Source organism: Melanostigma gelatinosum, assembly GCF_949748355.1.
Source record: "Melanostigma gelatinosum genome assembly, chromosome: 7".
In the NCBI taxonomy this organism is placed as follows: domain Eukaryota; kingdom Metazoa; phylum Chordata; class Actinopteri; order Perciformes; family Zoarcidae; genus Melanostigma; species Melanostigma gelatinosum.
In genome coordinates, this window is record NC_136640.1 from 25,159,322 (window position 1) to 25,179,040 (window position 19,719).

General features: G+C 41.1%; 1 protein-coding gene across 1 annotated transcript in view; it reads right to left on the bottom strand.

The window, feature by feature from the left end:
• Positions 1-1,017: 1,017 nt before the first annotated feature.
• LOC306779968 (protocadherin Fat 3-like) overlaps positions 1,018-19,719 on the bottom strand; it is a 188,389-nt gene continuing 169,687 nt past the window's right edge. The window contains exons 22-31 of the mRNA XM_079272102.1: positions 18,839-18,973; positions 18,506-18,660; positions 17,596-17,838; positions 16,721-16,967; positions 13,828-13,981; positions 12,424-13,124; positions 8,890-9,003; positions 7,014-7,073; positions 5,840-5,875; positions 1,018-3,424 (exon numbers count right to left, since the gene is read on the bottom strand). Coding sequence (XP_079128228.1) covers positions 2,796-3,424; positions 5,840-5,875; positions 7,014-7,073; positions 8,890-9,003; positions 12,424-13,124; positions 13,828-13,981; positions 16,721-16,967; positions 17,596-17,838; positions 18,506-18,660; positions 18,839-18,973 — 2,474 coding nt within the window. The 3' untranslated portion in view covers positions 1,018-2,795. The remainder of the gene's footprint in view (positions 3,425-5,839; positions 5,876-7,013; positions 7,074-8,889; positions 9,004-12,423; positions 13,125-13,827; positions 13,982-16,720; positions 16,968-17,595; positions 17,839-18,505; positions 18,661-18,838; positions 18,974-19,719) is intronic.

Sequence of the window (19,719 nt, forward strand, 5' to 3'; positions counted from 1 at the left end):
CTCCACCTAACATTTTCACACTTCTTTCCGGTAACTACATTTTCAATGTAGAAACAGGAGGAAACGAATATTTTTTGCAGATGACTCCATCGTGGAGCCCCGCTATTGAAGCAGTATGTGCAGCTGTGGCATCCAATACCAAGGTGGGAGGATTAAAGGTGGCCAAAAGAGATGGGATGGGAAAGGTAGAAGCAACAGAAGAGGAAAGGATGCTCGGATGGAGGGATGCTTGTGCATGGATTTTCAGTAAAATAATTGCCGCATGAGATGTCTAATTTGTGGAACAGAAAGAGCTTGAAGAGAGTGGGTTATGACCTGGCCCTCTGAAAGGGCTTATGTGGACGGCTGGGCTTCTCTGGCCGTGGGATGTGCCATGACTACATGAGGCTCGGATAGTGAGAGAAGTGTTTTGCTGTGAGATTGTGAACAATGAACTGTTTTCCTTTTTTATCAGACTGATGGAAAGGGACATTGTGATTCACACTCAGTTTTGTAGTGAATCCTGCGGTGTAGGCTGCTGTGGGGACATTCTCAGTAAAAAATAAAGTGAATGTAATGGATCTTCACATCCTGTCCATCCTGGACAAGGAAGCAAGCCTGACTGGTTCTTTGGTACAAATATATTCAGAGATTAGGAGGAAATGGAGAGAGGATGGTCTTTTCTCATACGTTGGGGGTCTCCAGAGACACTGGGGACACGTTTATGATGAAAAGCCATTAAAAAGTGCATTTTGCATCGATTCTATGCAGAATGTGAACTTTTACAGTATGCTTTAGTCTCACAGATGTTTGGTCAGTCTATAATGGGACCATGTTATTTAACTGTCAGAGCTTTACACTTAGGATCTTGTTGGCATTCTCCAGCAGTTTATTCTCACAATAACCAGTTTCCATACATTACCAAACTCATCTCCATTAAGCATCAAGGGGTATTCAAAATGACAACCAGTGAACAGCTGTGATGATCTGTCAGGATGGATTCTTCTCAGAATTGATGACAAATGACATGGTGCATAAGAACCTTTTTATTTTCTGCACTGAATTGGAAAAAACCCAGTAAAACAAAACCCACTCACTTTCTGCAGAAAGGGGACACGTCATCACGTTGACACGGCTTAATGTCTTTCAACATTAGAAATTCATCAAAACATTACAGATGAAAGAAATGTACAAAAAGATTCCCTCATTACCATAAAAATGTTTTCACAAAAGAAAATTCTGGGATGTAAAGTTTGGATTTAATACAATGCAAAATGTGTCTATATTAATAGAAATGGCATTCAGTCAGTCAGTGGCAGAGGAGGAATGATAATTGATATTCCATAAGTCTTAGTGTCCACATTTATGTCCAACAGGAAAACTCAAAGGAAGTTCAGGATTGCAATTACATATCTACAAAATCTAGCTATGTACACTGTACAGAGATTTAAACACACATCTGTTACAAAGAAAATTGCTTATAGTACAATACAGTGACTATCTGAAGCAGTCGCCCTGTTGGCCAGATGTTCACTGAGCTGGAGAAGGGCTTCTGTCTGCAGACATGGTGAACATGCTACAGAGTAACAGACAACACCGGGATGCAGTGCCGCTAAAAATGTGTCTGCTCAGCATGGCTTTCTCCCAAATAATGATGTCATATTTAACAGATCAAAGAAATGGCGGCAAACCAGATCAAACGTGGAAAGCTAGCGCTAGTCAATTATTTAGCCAAAAGTTTTCAACTCTGTAGTGGCAGACAAAATGATTGCTACCAAATCGAACTGTTGAATCATTTAATACTCATGGTCACTATGTACATGTATGGGTCAACCACTATTGTTAACAGCAGCTGATAACATTTGGTAACGAGATAAGATGACAATCTTCATATTTATATCAAACTTCCACTTAAATTTGATCCCGCTCCGATAGAGTTGGCTGACCACGTCAAGACATTTTGGAGGTTACAAATGAAATATACTGTGAAAAAAAGTACTGTGCCTTATCTGTATATAAGATAATCATCTTCTTGGCTTCCGCACACAAATATAAAGCATGAAGGTCAATGACACATTGAACACTTCGGGCTCGTGAGATGATGGCTTGATGGGCAGTTTGATTTATTTTTGGGAAAGGAGCAAGCACATTCCACATTAAAACAAATAAATGGCTTTTTGAAATGTGGCCAGAACATTCTTTAATACTTATTCACCAGTAAGGTCATACTATTTTACAAAGTCTGTACAGGCTTGGAGCATTACAAAGTTTACAAATCCAAGGAGGACAATGGGAAACTGGGGATTTATGTCCTTTTTTATTATAAGCAAGAATTGGTCCAATGGGCTTCTGTGAAGGAGCAGGGAACCAAACAATTTCACTTCTCCCTTCTCCTTCTTCAAATAGTCTCGACTGCAGATGCAGAGATTGAAATGTACATTTCAATCTCTTTTGGATGAGTCTTTCTCATTCACATTCTCTGTTCCATTCTTTTCACATTACAAATGACCCCTTCATGGAACAGGAAGGACACTTCTGATGGATCTGCACAGCGGGGAGGACGGACAGCACACTGAGTTTGTCGATCATGCTAAAACTCAACAGTCCCATTTCTGGACAGACCTGGGGGGGAGCTCTGTTGTAAGATCGTTGTTATAGCCTATGGTTGGAAACTATAACAATGCATTGCTGTATCTAGCATTGCTGACAAAGCATTTCTTCCTGTAATAACATCCAATTGTGCATCTCCTTTCATCTGTTTCGATGTTTGGCTCCTTCTCGTCAATTATACATCCCATACTGTACTGGTCAATCAATCACACCTCAGTCTGCTGCTGTGAGTCGGTGATGATCGTCACCCCTCGACGAAGCTCGTCCATACTGTCAAAGTCGCTGCCATGTTCAGAGTCATCCAGCCCGCAGGGCGCCGACATGTCCGAGGCTGATGATGCACCAACAGACAGTCGCATATTTAGAGACACGGAGTCATCAGTGTCCCCATTTCCTGGGCTCACGCCACTCATTGAAGAGCTGAAGTCCCCGTGGGGGGCCTCTCCAACGGGCAGCTGGTGGGGAGGCAAGTATTGGCTGGGGTGGAAGTGTGGCCGGGAATGCTGACCCCCAGTGCTGCCAGAGCTCAGGGTGCTTTCTTTGGAGACTGGTAGGTTGGTGGGCAGTGGCGTGTAGGGCTCAGCATAGTCCTCAACTGTGGGCAGCGGAGGTGGCAGCTGGTCTTGGCTCAAGAACTCTTCCTCGTGGGGAGGGGGGTAGTCGCTGTCAATGTCATAGCCTCCCAGGTAGTAGTCTGACTCCAGTTCACGGGTGCTTCCTCCAAGGCGGGGGGCTGAGCCTGCTACATCACTGCCAGGTGCCTCATAGCCTGGCACCTCTTCAATGTCTGACAACCTGGTGCTCGGCATCCAGTCAGATGTGTCCCAGTGATATGCTGGACAGTAGAAGGGGAGATGGTTAATAACAATCTAGACAGTGGAAAAAGACAACAACAAAGTACAATGTAGAGCTTTGCAGCAGAGAAGCCTTATTATGCACCAGCAATATAAACAATACACAGGTGTTGAAGGTTAGGTACATGACAAGGCACAACCTGATCTGAAAAACATGTTAGGTCTTTAAAAGGTACGTGTCATGCACAACAGGAGCCTTTGAGGGTCGGGTCACAGGTGTCACAGCATGCTGAGGTTCATGAAGACTTGCAGCACTCAAGCCATGTTGACAGGTTGAAAAAACAAAGCAACATTGGATCCCGGATGTTGACAGGATGCTTCAAATACCTGGTACATGTTCCCATTGGTCAATGTGCCAAAGGGATAAAAAAAATGAAATCATCAGTGGATTGTTGGTTCCGATGCACCCTGTACCACTTACAAACTGCAAATACTTAAAAATGTAGTATGAATACAAAGATAAAGTTTATATTGAGTCAGCTTAGCAGCTGTGTCACATTGCAGCAGCGAGACGTCCATTTCCACAATACTCACGTGCTGTGTTTTTCTTTTTAATTTCAACATTTGTTTCCCTGAGAAGTGACCGACTGTGGTCTTGCAGATGTGGTCTGGTCAGTCTCAGAAGCAAAAGCAGAAGTAGTGTGATGTTGTTATTGCGCCAGAAACACTTAGAGGTGGGAGGCTGTGGTGGAAGATCTGGGTGTCTAATTGTGACACAGGTGACTGCAGACCACAATCTCACCCGAACTTTATCTACAGTGTTTTACTGCCTGATCAACTTCACTAAACTACAACCGGTCGTAGATAAGACAACAGTCATATCAATCATTTTTGGCTATTTTGGGTTGTTTTGCAAAGCATTGACTAACAATTATTATACATGTCATCCTGCCATGGGGCGTCAGATCAGAAAATGCTCATATGGCTCATTTTGGAAGAAGACAAACTATGTTGTAATAGTAATGTGTGCTGTCAAATCATCAGGCAAGCAAGTCTACCAAGCCTACAGTCTAACATTACAAAACATTGGTTGTCTCCTCCAAGCAAAGCCAGCTTGCATTTCTTATTTGTCTGCAATGGGACTCAGTTGGGCTCTGCTAAGGTGTTAGCATTGAGCACTGCAGCCAACAATCTACTGACTAAATGCTGTATCTCATCACAAAGGTTCGTCTGACCAAAAGGACAATGTACCAACAACTCTGCAGATGAATTGAACTGAAAGCAAAGTTCATTTAAGAATGAAGAATGAATGGTGAGTGAAGCAATGCCAAATCAAACCAAAAGACATCCATGCATGAAAGCAGAACACAAACTGCATCACAAAACAACTGGTACAGGACCATCACTGAGCTGGAAGGAAAAATCCAAACAAAGTGACATGGTGGGATGCAGTAAGATGAGAGTTGCAGGCAAACAGTTGTTGGGCTGCTAATTCAGCACAACACTGGTCACAACAGTGGCAAACAAGCTGTGGGAGGGTGGGAAATCACATCAAATCACACATACGCACACAAACCTCCGACCCAGAGAATTAATCAATGACAGAGAAGTAGAAAGATACAGGGGGTAGACAAAATAATTCCAGTCAGGATAGTCTAGCTAAGAGATGAAAAGTGCTGATTCCACATTTGATTTTCAAGCAGACTATCTGGGGTCAAAGTTGACCATCTGGTTGTAGATGGTGTTTTGATGCTACCGGTGGTGGGGCAAGGTGGGTCTTGGATGTTGGTTTCTGTTTGCAGGTACAGCTCATGTGATATTAAGGGGCGACTGGCTTTCCTGCAGAAGGATGGGAGGAGTGGTAGCTTTAGGCCCTGCACACTTTTCTGTAAACAAACTCGAAGCCTTGTGGATCCTTGAGGTCGAACAAATGTGTTGAATTCCTTCCTCATGAAATGAAGCTGTTTTTTAAGAAAATACAAACACATGTACTGTTTATATCCCCATGTCTACCAGTTACAGGTCGTTTTCTTCTCTGCCTGTTTCTGGTGAAATACTACATTTCTGAACATATGACTGTCATGAAACCAAACGGTGAAAGTGGAGCTTTTGACTTGATGCTGGCACTAGAAAACAGGTCAACGAAATTGAATGGAATGGAACTTAATGGAAATTTGGTTGAGATATCTTGTTCTGGAGCAAATATATACATAGACTGATCTACCAGCATCTTCATCAACAAACACATACAGAGTTGAAAAATGCAGCTAATTGACGTACAGCGTCATATCACGCATGTTTTTAAGCAGTCTTTAAAATGTAGGTTCTGTTAATCTACTAACAAAGTTATTTTCATTGTGCGATTGTTATTTTGTCTACTCGCTGCAGATAGATAGAGATAGAGAAAAAGATAGATGAAAGTGGGTAGGTGGAGGGGGGGGGGCTCTGGTAGTCACCTCTGCTGTAGGTTTGACCATGGTCCATGACTGACACTGTCAGATGGAAGAACAACAGAACATAGAGCCCTTTAGCTTTGGATCATGACTGTCTGCTTCTCTAAATGTCATTTTACAGGATCAAAGATCATTCAGGTTGGAGGTGCTGTGGGGAGTTGGGTGAGTCTCTAAATTGCTTTTGTTTTGTTATCATTTTATAGCTCACATTTCCTAAAATCTCCTTCCAGTTCTCTGCTTTGATTCTCAGAAACAGATGAAAACTGAATCAGAAACTGATCGGGAATTCAGAAGCTAAAGTGTTAACAAGCGCCTCATCATTATACCCACATTGCTACTGTTCAACTCACTACAACTCTTCTGAGCTCATGGGAGCTGTAGTTGTCATGGAGACTGTGTGTGTGTGTGTGTGTGTGTGTGTGTGTGTGTGTGTGTGTGTGTGTGTGTGTGTGTGTGTGTGTGTCACAGCCACCACTAGGAACTCCAGTTCTTTCTATTAAGTTCCTCCGGAGTTTGTCCTTTTCTCTCTTGTCTCTGTATGGTTATGAAGTACATTCATAGAGCAGTGGATAAGCAGTGGATTCTTTGGCTCAAGCTAGTGCGGATGTATCTCTGCCTAAGTTTGCAAAGAATGAATAACAGATCTGCTCTGCTTGTGACCTCTTGCCTCTTTCTACTGACTTTGTTTGTAATTATTCAACAGAGGCCCACTGTGATGTTAAAGCTTTTCACAAAGAGCAATAAATGAAACCACCTGATGGCCAACCATGAGGAGCTTACAGTCTGCAAGTTCTCATTCATTCCAACCAAAGACTCCACTCAAGGATTTACTCCACTTGAGGGAGAGGATAATTAAATCTTACAATGAAATGACTTACCGAGGTCATCAGTGAAACATGGTGAGCAGCCACTGCTCCATGAAGAAGAGCTAACCTGGAAGAGAGTTGGACTGACTAACCACTGACTGTGAGAAAGGAGAAAATCAATATCGATCTGTATGAATATAGGGAGCTAACGTATCTGTGCAGTGCCCCTAAGAGTCCACTTACTGAAAGACACAGTATGTAACAGAGTGAGTGTTTTTTGCTTTCGTATACACAGCAACTGCAGACACCTCTGATGACCAGACTGAGACAAAAGAGTGAGAGGAGAGACACAGAGGGATAAGACATGGTACCTTCACTTTCGATTGTGTCGACTGCATCATTGACCAGTCGAATGACGGTCACTATGGAGGCTTGTGGAGGAAGAAAAGGAGATACGTTTTGAAATACAGTCATCCAAAGTGAAAAATGCTCTTCATGGCATTAGTGGCATTGCTTACAGCTGCCCACTATCTCTCCTGTCTGCAGAGGCACAGTCAAGACTTCTTGCTGATTTTGATGTTTGGGGGCAATTTGCAGACAACATTGTTCATATACTGTATGTGGAGATACTTTAGGTTGAAATTCAATCAGCAAATAAAACTGCCAAACAAAGATAATTACCTTCAAAAATGTAAAGAAAACCAGATGAGAAGAAAACAATATAGACAATACGCACCCACAACACAACACTACTGCTTTTTGTCATTTCAGCGCAGACACTGGTGACAACAGGAACAGGAATGAATATGGCAACAGCATGGCTAATTCATAGTTAATCAATTGATGATTAGGGGCAAAGAAAACGTTTTTGAATGATGACCATTCTGAAAAGTAAAACAATGAATCTCATGGTTTGCAAACAAAATCCAGTGAGAACAGGACGATGCAATGAAAGCGAAAGAGAAAATCAAATACACAGTTCCACCAACAGCACCCTGAAGGTTTTATAATAATGCTGTTGTGATATCATGATTTACAGTTGTGAGAAAACATTTGTGAAAATGTTTGAGAATACATTCCTGCATGATTTTGCAGCAATAACAGCAAATGGATAATACATGCAAACATAATGTCTGAAACCTTTGGAGGCAGCAACACTCACAACATGTGCTTGCACAGAATTGACAACATATTGTCGATTCTGCTCATCTTCGAGTGTGTTAACGGATAATAAAAAAGGTCCTTGCCCCAACTGAGGTTACCTAAGATTCCTATCTGACCTGAGGAACGACCACGGGGTTATTCAAATCAGTTAAGGCTTGATGAAGAGGAGATTCATCCTCTGGAAACAATGAATATCCACAGCAAAGTTGAAGTAACTCAAAGCATTACATTCAAGATACTATTGCTCTTTCAGTCTGCACGTAGCGGTATGCTGCTGCTCTGTTCTGTTCTAAGAACGGTGTCTCGTCTCCAAATTTAGTTTTGAGATTTTTTTGAAAATAAATCTACCATTTACATTTTGAATGTGTGGTCAATTCATCACAATAATGGCTCCTTGAATGTTTGCTCGAATGCTTTCAGAGACCTTCTAACTGGACAGGAGCTAGCAGCCCATTTCCACTACTGGAGCTACACGTCACCTAAACTGTACACGTACAATGTACACATTCTAATTTTGTTGCCACTGTACTCTCCTCGCTTTGGAGGTGAATACATTTCAGCAGTGCTCAGAAGTGGTACTAAATCCAAGTTCAAGGTAATCTCAGGGGACGGAATGGTTAGACTGCAAAGAAATATACAGGCAATATGATTCAGAATACACGACATGTCGCCAGGTCTGAATTCTCAGTTTTTATCAAGTTTAGTCCTTAAAACACAGGAACCTGAGAGACAGCAGCATGTGCACTAACCAAGACTGAGAAAACAGATCATATTACTGCCATATCAGCTTCTCTGTACTGGCTCCCTGTAAAATCCACAATATCATTTAAAAGAGGCAATTAATGCTGCAATCTAAATGACTCCAGATATTCATTGTTTTCTCACAAATGTATCACAACGCAGTCTTAAGGATAACACAGGTTTACTAATGAGTACAATTGGCAAACAGAAGAGAGAGAAGTGGAACCAAATAGCAAACAAAGCATTTCAAAATAACCACATTCTAAAGAAAAGAAACACCAAGACACTGGGGTATTCTGAGAACCCTGGACTCTCGCTGCAGGTGCAAAGTGTGTGTCTTACCATTATCATCACAGGAGTCGCTCTGGAAGGAGCTCAGTGATTGGACCTCAGAGTTACTGCTTTTGTTGCTCCCAGAAAAACACGTTGCTTCTTCTGCCATCTCAACCATTTTACCTGATGGGAGAGGGGGGGGGGGGGGGTCAGGAGGTACGAGGCCAACCACTTCTAATAACGTAGTCAAATTATTATCATTAGTCACGTTTCTGTTACTGCCTTTATTCATATTTATTATAAAAATAAGTAAAAGTAGTTGTAGCACTAATAATAGTATTAGTGCTACAACTACTTTTACTGCTTCCATTAAATGAAACATTTCTGTCATATAGTATACTATATACTATGTTCTAATTGTATTCTGTTGTTCATTCTGTACACATGACATCTATCACACATCTGTCCATCCTGAGGGGGGGGGGCATGTTGTATTTACAGATTGTAAAGCCAGATGAGGCAAATTTGTGATTTGTGATCCTGGTCTTTACAAATGAAATGGATTTTAAGTAAATGGTAATAATTTAGCATCAATACAAATTTGTGCTGGGCAACGATTAAAATCTTTAATCGTTGCCCAGCACTAATATATTATATATATATATATATATATGTATATGGGTATCCATATACATATATATACGGGTGTATATATTAGTGCTGGGTATATATATTCGTATATATATTAGTGCTGCTGGGCAACGATTACAATCTTTAATCGCATTGTTATGGCAAAGTTCAATAATGAATTCAAATGTAGTGTATTGCGCACTTTTATTTTAAAAGTGCTGCTATATGAACAAAAGTGCAATAACATTTGGTTTGCAAACACTTTAAACACATCGAGTTCTTTTTAACAGCAGTATTCCCTTTACACAGCAGCAGTTATAACACAGTTATAATGATTCTGATCATAGATATTCAGCCGGTGTTCACAACTTTATCTTCATGTGTGAAAGAGATGCAATTTGAAATATACACCTTGAAAACTGCAAACCTATCAACATCATGTTTTTATGTTTGTTAAATTCTCAGTAGCGATAACGAAATTATGCTTATTATACATATTCCAAACAAAAACACTTTAAAAACTCTCAACAAAAAATTTAAATTAATCATTTCTTCTTTGCTTTTTTGGTCAGACACATGCCCACATATACTGATTACCGTAATATGTGTGGTATTTGTTATCAATGTACGTTGATACATAGAGTGTGATAAGAAGCTGTACATGGAGGGACTTAGGACCCAGGGGAATGTAGGTGAAGCATGGAACCTGTAGTCCAGTGGTCACCAACCTTTTTAAGCTCAAGATCCCTGACCTCTGCCTTGGTGACAGGCAAGATCTAACTATTGAGAGAAAACGACTGTCCAGACCAGGGGCGTCTCTGGGATTCAAAGAAAGGGGGGCTTAGCCCCAAGGGGAGCGCATAATGTTTGCGTGCGCAGCAATTATTTTTGGGGCCTATTTGGGGCCGCGAAAATCCATTGTTTCAGACAGTTCATAGATTGGTTCAATCAAAAACAGTGTGATTATGCTCTGTAGTTTTGCTTGCATTCAGTATATGATAACACAAGAGACAGAATTTCAGGGTCATAGTGAAATTTTATAACACAAATATGAACTTTTCTCAAAGAAAGAGAAATAATTTTCCTGCTTGTAAAGGAAAGACGGATAAACTAGCTTTCATATCCGTGTCACTCCTAAATCCTAATTCTTAAAGGGACCGCACACAATGGGTGGAGAATGGACCTGACAGGGTCAACTTTTGAGTTCTTTACTTGTTTTATTATGAGCAGAAGGGAATAAGATTTTGATCAACATTTACATCTATTTTGTTGTCCGTGTAGTTTTTACACACAGTGATATTTTATGCTCATTTGGACACTATCACTGAGATAAAGATGAACTAGTTCAGTGTCAAATATACCATTCAATGGAGAAAAAACATGAACAACAAAAATAAAAGAACACATTTCAAGTACATCTTAATTATCGAACGATAAATATTGTATGATGGGCTGAAATGGCACCCAATGCATTCACTATAACCAAGTCAAACTAGGATTACAATGTACAGAGAAAAACGCGAGATAGGACTAGATCCGGACAGGACTTTCCGTTTTGACATGATTTTAATCAGTCTGAAGTTGCTTTTGCGTTGCCTGTGGAGTCTGCCGATTGTGCACACGTCTCTTCAGTTGCATGCCCTTATAAGGAGCTGGCGGGGCGTTTCTGTATGCAAATCCAAGTGCACGAGAACGCGTGTTCAATTTAAGAATCCTCATTCGGGGGAGCACAGCTGAGAACACATCGGCTGTAAGAACCCATTTTCAGGCGGAGATCTTTTCTGACGTTGGTCTTCCGAAGTCCGTAAGAAAACATTTCAGATGACACTTCAGAAAATGTTCGAGAATGAGGCCCAATGTGCTTCTGAATTTATTTTTATTTTATTTTGGAGAGCGACAGGGAAAGTCTCCGATCGACGGGTTGGCGACCACTGCTGTAGTCTGTACCGTGGCATGAGGAAGTTATGCTAATAAAGAGTTGCAGTTAAGAGCAGTTTGTTCTCACGTGCTTATATCTTCATTTAAAAATTGTGTTAAAAATGTCCGCTTAATAGTAAAAAAAACCTGCGTTAACGCGCAATAAAATAATAGTCGGCGTTCATTAATGAATGCGTTAACGCGATAATAACGCGTTAACTTGCCCAGCACGAATAAAAATGCATCAAACCCAGTAAGTCTAAGGAGGGAAAAATATTTGTGCACAGAAAGTAGTAGCTTGCTTTTAAATGAATCATTGGCATGCATAAATGAACAGAACATAATGTTGAACCATATTGTTTATTAGCAACAAAATAATCTAAGATCAAAGGGTCTCATCAAAGGGTTCAATGAACTTCTTTGTTTCTGAAGAATTCATTAATTACTCTCCCAAATCAAGCAAGTTACCGCTGTTATTTCAATGCACCAGAGACGTATTTAATCAGCATTGCATATGGTCTTCAGCCATGTATTTAATTCCTTTTTCTTTGTATACGGAGCATCTTCAATACGAGGAATCTTTGAGTTCTATCTTATCTCATTTCCACGGTGTAGCACGGGGCAGTCTCACAAACTTACCCGTCATTGAAGGACTCGAATCAGAGCAGAACATCGTGATCAGGACATCTCTAACTTCCACGCTCAATTTATTTACATTTTGAATTTTGTTAATTAAAACAACAGGTCTGAATTCTATCTGGTGCAAAAGTGCATGAAGTCCAAGCATCACATTTAGATGACCCTGTCCATGCTTTAACAACTTTTATTTTGCACTACATAAGGTTACACAGTGGCACCTAATGAACAAAGCTGTCCAAAGACATTTGAATGTGATAACAATTTGATCAATCAACATAATATTTAACTTCAGCAGCCTTCCAAATACCAAAGCAGAGCTGCTAGACTGCTGCCAACGCGCCGCCTAAGTCGAACTCTAACTCTAACTTATTCTAATAGTATATTCTCACATCAGCAGGTAGTAAAAAGCACACTCACCCTCATCATCCCATGGGCTCTTGCGTATGGAGTCACAGTCTGAGCGACAGGGCGACACTGGCGGCAGGTTGGGGGCCACACTGCACACCACCACCCCCCTCCTGGTGGTTCCTGTCAGGATCCTTGGTGACTCTGGGTGAAAGGTGCTCATCTCGGTATGCTCCACACCGCGTCCGTCCACCATCTTCTCCAGCGTGGACCGCGGGTCTCCTTGGAAACAGGGCGTGTATGCCATGGGCCTCACAGGGACCTGTGGAGGTCCCATCATCCCACCCCCTCCCACTACAGCGGCCCCCAGCCCCGGCTCAGAGTACAGGTTGAGAGGGTCTTCTGGTGTGCAGTTAAATGGAACACCGTTGGCCTTGTTGAGGAGTGCTGCAGTGGCTGGGTCCTGGACCAGAGACAGGTTGTTCCGAGAGTAGCTCTTCTGGAAAACCTTCTTTCGGAAAGCAATGAAGAGGATGATGAGGGTGATGATGACCAGAAGCACCACAGCGATTCCGATCAGCTCCTCTTTACCGACCACAGTGTGACCGGCCTGCATGTCTGGGACGACAACGGGCCGAAGACCACAGCGCTGGCCCACGAAGCCCGCTGTGCAGTTACAGTAGAAGGAACCATAAGTGTTGACGCAGACGCCACCGTTCTCACACTCACCCTCTGGATTGCTGCGGTCACATTCGTTCACATCTTCCTCACAGCTGCAGCATGGAGGGATGGGGAGGAAAGAGGAGACAGATCTGGAGTGAGATGATAGTGTATGAAGACCTTGTGACTGCTCAGTTACCTGCTCACAGACGGATTGCTTTATACCAGCCAGAGAGTGAGAGAGTAAGAGAAGAAGAAGTGCCTGTGTGGGCTCACAACACAACCCCGTCTTCTCTGTCTATTCAGCGTGTGTGCAGTTTCCAGTGCAATTTAGCTTTAAACTATTTTAAAGAGAGCGTAAGGGAGAGGGCAAATAATGTTGATGAAGAGTGTAGTTCTTGGTTTTGGAAAGGACACTTGCTGAGCTAAAAGATCTGAGCTGTTTTCATTTACAAATCGGTGGCTCCGTCATTACAAACTCTCCAAAGCCACAAACCTCCATTTCAAATTATATTAGAGATCCCAAAGTTCCCAAAGTTAACAAAGCCGTTAGGTTTGCTGTCTACATGTCAAAGTGTCCTCCTGCAAGATGCTGAACCTGAACTGCTGTGCGTATGAATGTGTATGGCTGCTGATGAGCAGGTGGCACTTTGTATGGCAGCCTCTCCCACCAGTGTGTCAATGGGTAAATGCTGATTAGGCTGGAAAATGTTTCATAAACGCAGGCATGTAACAAAATAGATTTGACTCAGAATGTGGGTGAATCAATCCTTCAGGTCCTTAAGTTCAGCTTTGTGTGTTTGGACTGGAACTCACATCAGACCCTTGAAGCCCCTCCTGCAGCTGCAGAGGAAGGCGTTGCCGATGGGCTTACATATGCCACCGTTCTGACATGGGTTGGGAACACACGCCGTTATCGCCATCTCACAGCGCCCTCCGGTGTACAGGGGGGGGCAGCTGCATGACAACCCTGGCAGACAGACAGAAGATACACTTCATTAAGAATCCAGAGCAGTCAAACACACACGGCCCTTTAAAAAGATCACATGAGTATACTCACACAGCGCAATGAAGACACACACACACACACACACACACACACACACACACACACACACACACACACACACACACACACACACACACACACACACACACACACACACACACACACACACACACACACACACACACACACAAGGGAATGGGTCAGACACACACGGCTTTAAATCACAAACACGCAAAAGAAAACGCTGAGGAATTAGCATTTGTCATTGTGTGAACACAATACATCTGAGTGTCATTTCCACAGCGCTGTGCAAATGACAGCAGGTCCCACGGTGCTTTGCTCATTACAGTGTACATGAGGAAGATGTGGCGTGTGGGAGGATAGTGAGGCCTGCTGCTGCTGTAACCTGTGCTGACATTTCTACCATCAGCTGTTGATCACAATGAAGGATCAAACAATCCTCAATAACCTCTTGGTGCTCTGTATGAGAAGTGCCTGGCTTGAATCGGGAGTTGTTCGAACAGCTGAACCTTACTTATGGTAACTGGACTTGTACTTGCAGAGCGCTTTTCTAGTCTTCCGACCCCTCAAAGGTGCCACCTGCCCATCAGGACTAACTGATCACACCCGCTCGACCTTCCACTATTAGCGAGTGTATCAGAACTTGATATCTCTTCTTTCTATGAGCCATGAAGCGCCATTAAAACACACCAATGAGTTACACATGTTCCTTCATCACCATGAACACACACTCTCGTTTATTTTGACTGCAGCTGCCACAAATACTCACTCACCAAATGTTTCCAAATGTTCTATTCCCTCCTGCCCGAGTAACGTGAGTAAAGTAATGTGTTAGAAGTACAGTGAGCAGCTGTTTAGAAAATGAAACAATAGATTTGTGAGCTGTTTAAAGATTTCTGTCTTCAGTACCAACCGATGGATTAAGGGCTGAGAGACAGAGAAGTAGTGAAGTCAGAAAGTATTGAAAGACTTTTTACGGGATCTCATCAACACCTGCCTGATCCTTTAAAATCACTCTATATTTTCATACTCCTGCTTTTGAAAAAGCCCTGACGCACTATATATTATTGTTATGAAAGTCTTTGAGTGTTTCACATCTTCGAATGTAGTCAAAAAAATGAATTACCAGTAAATGTAGAAGTTGAATTTTGATAGAAGTTTGTGTCAAATGAATAGAATGTATTCTGAGGAGCCAAAAAATGGAAACATCTTCTGTACAGAGGAGCAAAAGTACTCCTTCAGTTACAATACAGTCTCATAGAAAACTAGGCTTAAAAAGACACAGTGTCTACAATCATCTCTATGTTCTGGTCACTCAGTGTACTTATAATCGTAGTACAGCAGTAAGGCTACACACAGAAAAACTGCAGATCTGTGTTATCAATTCATTTCAAATTTGATATGAGACAATTTCATGAACAATAGGTTCATTAGAAGTTACTAAGAACATTAATTCTGTGTGATTTTGGCGGTCCCTGTGGATGAAAGTGGTATAGTTTGCGAGCGCCAGAGTCCTGTAAGGACTGCAGCAGGGTCCGAGGGTCTGCCCTGCTCAGTCCTGGTTCTGGTTCTCCCGTACCTCCCTTCCATCCAGCGGGCCCAGGGTGTACACAGACCACAATCCGATCCTCGGAGTAACTCTGAGTCCCAAATGATGATTTAACTTATTAAATACAACATATAAAGCTATTGTATATCAATTACTCCCTTTGTTCAGCCATCAAGGTTTCATTTCATAGTTCAGAGATGTTTTAGATAAGAGGGTCATGTCAGCCAATCCTATGAGCACTGATCATGGTTTGAAAATTCTACTGACGTTACTGATACACTGTCAAAACAAACTTGATTTTATTATTATTAGTAAGGTTTTTATTCCTTTTGTATATCTTTATCTTTGGTCAGGTTGTATCTTGTATATTGTTTATCCTCCTCGTTGTCCGCTGCTGCTGGCTGAGGGCTACCAAACTAAATGTCGTTGTATCACTACAATGACAATAAAAAACTCTTTATCTTATCTTGTCAACTCTTATCTCTTATTACAATTATTTCTAAATAACATAACAAAAAATAATCACTTTCAATACTTTCAAAGATTTTGACTAAATTGTCAAAGAAAAGAAATGTGCCAATACTACAAACACATTGTTTTAAACCAGCGGGGCTCCTCTGTGTAGACATCAATCATGGCTAAAATCACCACGCTTGCTGCCTTGTACATGTTGTGGAAGTCCCACATGTATGTGTAACTATACCATCATTGTTCATCATTCTTAATAATTATTGTGAGGAATAATTAACTGACATGTCATCAAACAGTCTCTTCACATATATTATTATTAAGGTGATCTGTGCAACTTTGTTATTCAGGAAGTTTGTATCAAATAAGTAGCCCTTCGTACTACTCGGTACCCTTGAAGTAGATCTCAGTCTGAAAAAGGTTGGTGACCCCTGCCGTAGAGCTTTTACCTCCATTTCTGATTCAACAGCAGGACGTCAGGGAGAATCTCCGCGCTGATAGGCTTTCGCGTAGCGCGAATTTTTGGCTCGAGTTGAAATATTTCAACAACGCGAAAGAGGCGAATGGCGTAGTGCGATTTCGCATCTCCTCGGGTTCATTCGCATCTTTGCATTGACTGTGTATGTAATCTGGTCGCGCTTGGCCTGCCTCCTGTTACTCACCCCCAGAAGGCAGGCTGGTGCAAGTGGCTCCATTGCGACAGGGCTGCTGCAGGCAGGCATCGGGATAGAGGATGCAGCCCAGCTTCAGCTCCGTCAGTCCTACCACCTCCGCATAGCGCGAGCGTTTGTTCTGCAGCGGCAGCTCGTTGTTGTTCAACATGACCGAGTCCAGGCAGCCCTGGAAACCCTCAAGCACCCGCGGGTCCTTCTGGGAGTCCACCAGGCTGCGAGAGTTGGGGTGCTGCACCTGAGGAGAGAAGGGTCAGAGATGAATTCATGAACTTCCAAAGACAGCCTCAAGATGTGACGACCTGTCATTCACAAGAAGAGAAGAAAAAGCACAGACACGCAGTATTTGTGAGAACTCTCAGGTAAGTAATTTCCTTTCACTAAAGATTCAACTTTGAAAATGTTCAGTGTAAATTCTGTGGTAGAATTAGTAGTTTGTAGGCTACATACTGCACACGCAGTTATTATTATTAATTATTCGGGAATATTAGGGCATAACTACCTCCTACCACTTTGGATAATTATTAAGCACAATGTGTAATACATGCTCGGTCTGAAATATGCAAAGCATATGTGAAATAGAAATGCTCAAAGGTCTCCTACATATTTAGTTGGCAGATAGAAATGTGCATGTTGTAAATCAATGACGGAGTCTTAAATGCATTTAACAACCTGGTTCTTATTTTCATAGACATTTCAACCAGCGGTTGTCATTTGGAAGTGAAAACAAAGATGCGTTTCAGCAAGAAAGTCATCTTTCAGCTCAAGCTGATTTATTCTTTAGATTTGTAGGTGTGCACGCTGCTGTTCTCCCTTATATGACCATCTGAAACCTCAGTGATAGCTGCAGCTCCTCATGGACTGACCAGTGCTCCAAAGTAGATGGTTCTGTCTGGAGCAAGTGGTTGTATGAATGGTGGTCCACGTCGACGCTCAACGTAGCTGTCATCCAGCGCCAGGCTGCTGAAGTTGCGATTGAGCTCCAGTGCCACCGTGTGCCAGCTGCCATCATTGATGCTGCGGCCGGAGATGCCCAACATGTCGGGATTGTCGCCACCACCACTGCCAAGGCCACAGGCCAGCTGGAACCACAGCTTCCCCTCTTCCAGCTACACACACACACACACACACACACACACGCTTTGTCGTTGGTGTCTGTTCTCACAGTATATCTAATCAGGCAGTTCATTTAATGACAGTTGTCTTTTTTGTCTTCTATCAAAGTCTGATTCAAACAGTTCAAATCCCTTGTTAGGATCACTTTCATAGCGAGTGTATATGCAAACGTCCATTAGCAGCTGTGCAGAACAAGCATGACTCTGCAGCTTTACAAAATGTTAACTGCAGAATTTGGTCAGTGTTCTGAAAAGTAACAAAAATGTCTGATTAATACCATACTGCATGACAAAACGGCATCCTCCACAAAAGGATCTTTATGGCAAATGTTTTAAACAGAAACAACTGCTGTCGAATCAAAGAGTGTTAATGTTCTGCTGACATATTATTACAGGGTTTCTTTACTTAGCCTGGCTACATTTCAACTGCTAAAGCTCTCAGTTGTCTGACATATCTGTCAAATATATCGAATCATTACAACTCAATAGAAGTTTATAATTCAATTTGTAATAACTAACATTAATATGGTGCATAAGACAATATTTCCGTCAATGTGTTTGTATTTTAAAGGATGACCCCACAAAGAGCAGAGCAGCAGCTGTTGCTGTGTGTGTGTGTACCTTGAGCACAGTGCAGTGCAGTGTGTGTGTGTGTGTGTACCTTGAGCACAGTGCAGGGCTCAGTGTGTGTGTACATAATGATTCCTCTGCTTTGCAGTGTTCGGATCCTGAGGCTAACTTTCAGCTCCGGCTGCAGCCGCTCAGACAGTCTGTACTTGATGTAGCTGTTTCCTGAGAAACTCAGAGACGAATGGCCTGGACCCGCCCCCCCCCCACACACAAACAGACACATGGGTTAATGGATCACATGTGTAGCAGGTATTCATGACATCGCAAGCACGTTTAAATGCTGTTGTTGCAAGTATTATTTTCACACATCAAAACTATTCACCCAGACTTGAAAATGTGGTGTTTCCCTCTCTTTCTCTCTCACCTGCACACTCTCCCAGTTTGCCTGGTGGACACTGACACGCGTAGCGCCCTCTGGTGGCCTCAACTGAAACACATTGCATGTCTGCTGGACACGGCTGGTCCTCGCACTGTTCGGACAGGACAGCACAGTTGGCATCTGTAAAACGCACACAAGGACAGAGATAAAATACACTTATCATACTGCCATAAAGAACACCAACTGAAAGAAAAACAGAGGAAACATTATCAACATGTAATATTGATCTGACAACCGGCACTATATATATATATATACATATATATATATATATATATATATATATGTATATATATATATATATGTATATATATATATATATATATATGTATATGTATATATATATATACATATATATATATATATATATATATACATATATATATATATATATATATATATATATATATATATACATATATATATATATATATGTATATATATATATATATATATATGTATATATGTATATATATATATATATATATATATATATATATGTATATATATATATATATACATATATATATATATATATATATATATATACATATATATATATATATATATACATATATATATATATATATATATATGTATATATATATATATATATATGTATATGTATATATATATATACATATATATATATATATATATATACATATATATATATATATATACATATATATATATATATATATGTATATATATATATATATATATATATGTGTATGTATATATATACATACATATATATATATATATATATATATATGTATGTATATATATACATATACATATATATATATATATATATATATATATATATGTATGTATATATATATGTATATATATATATATAT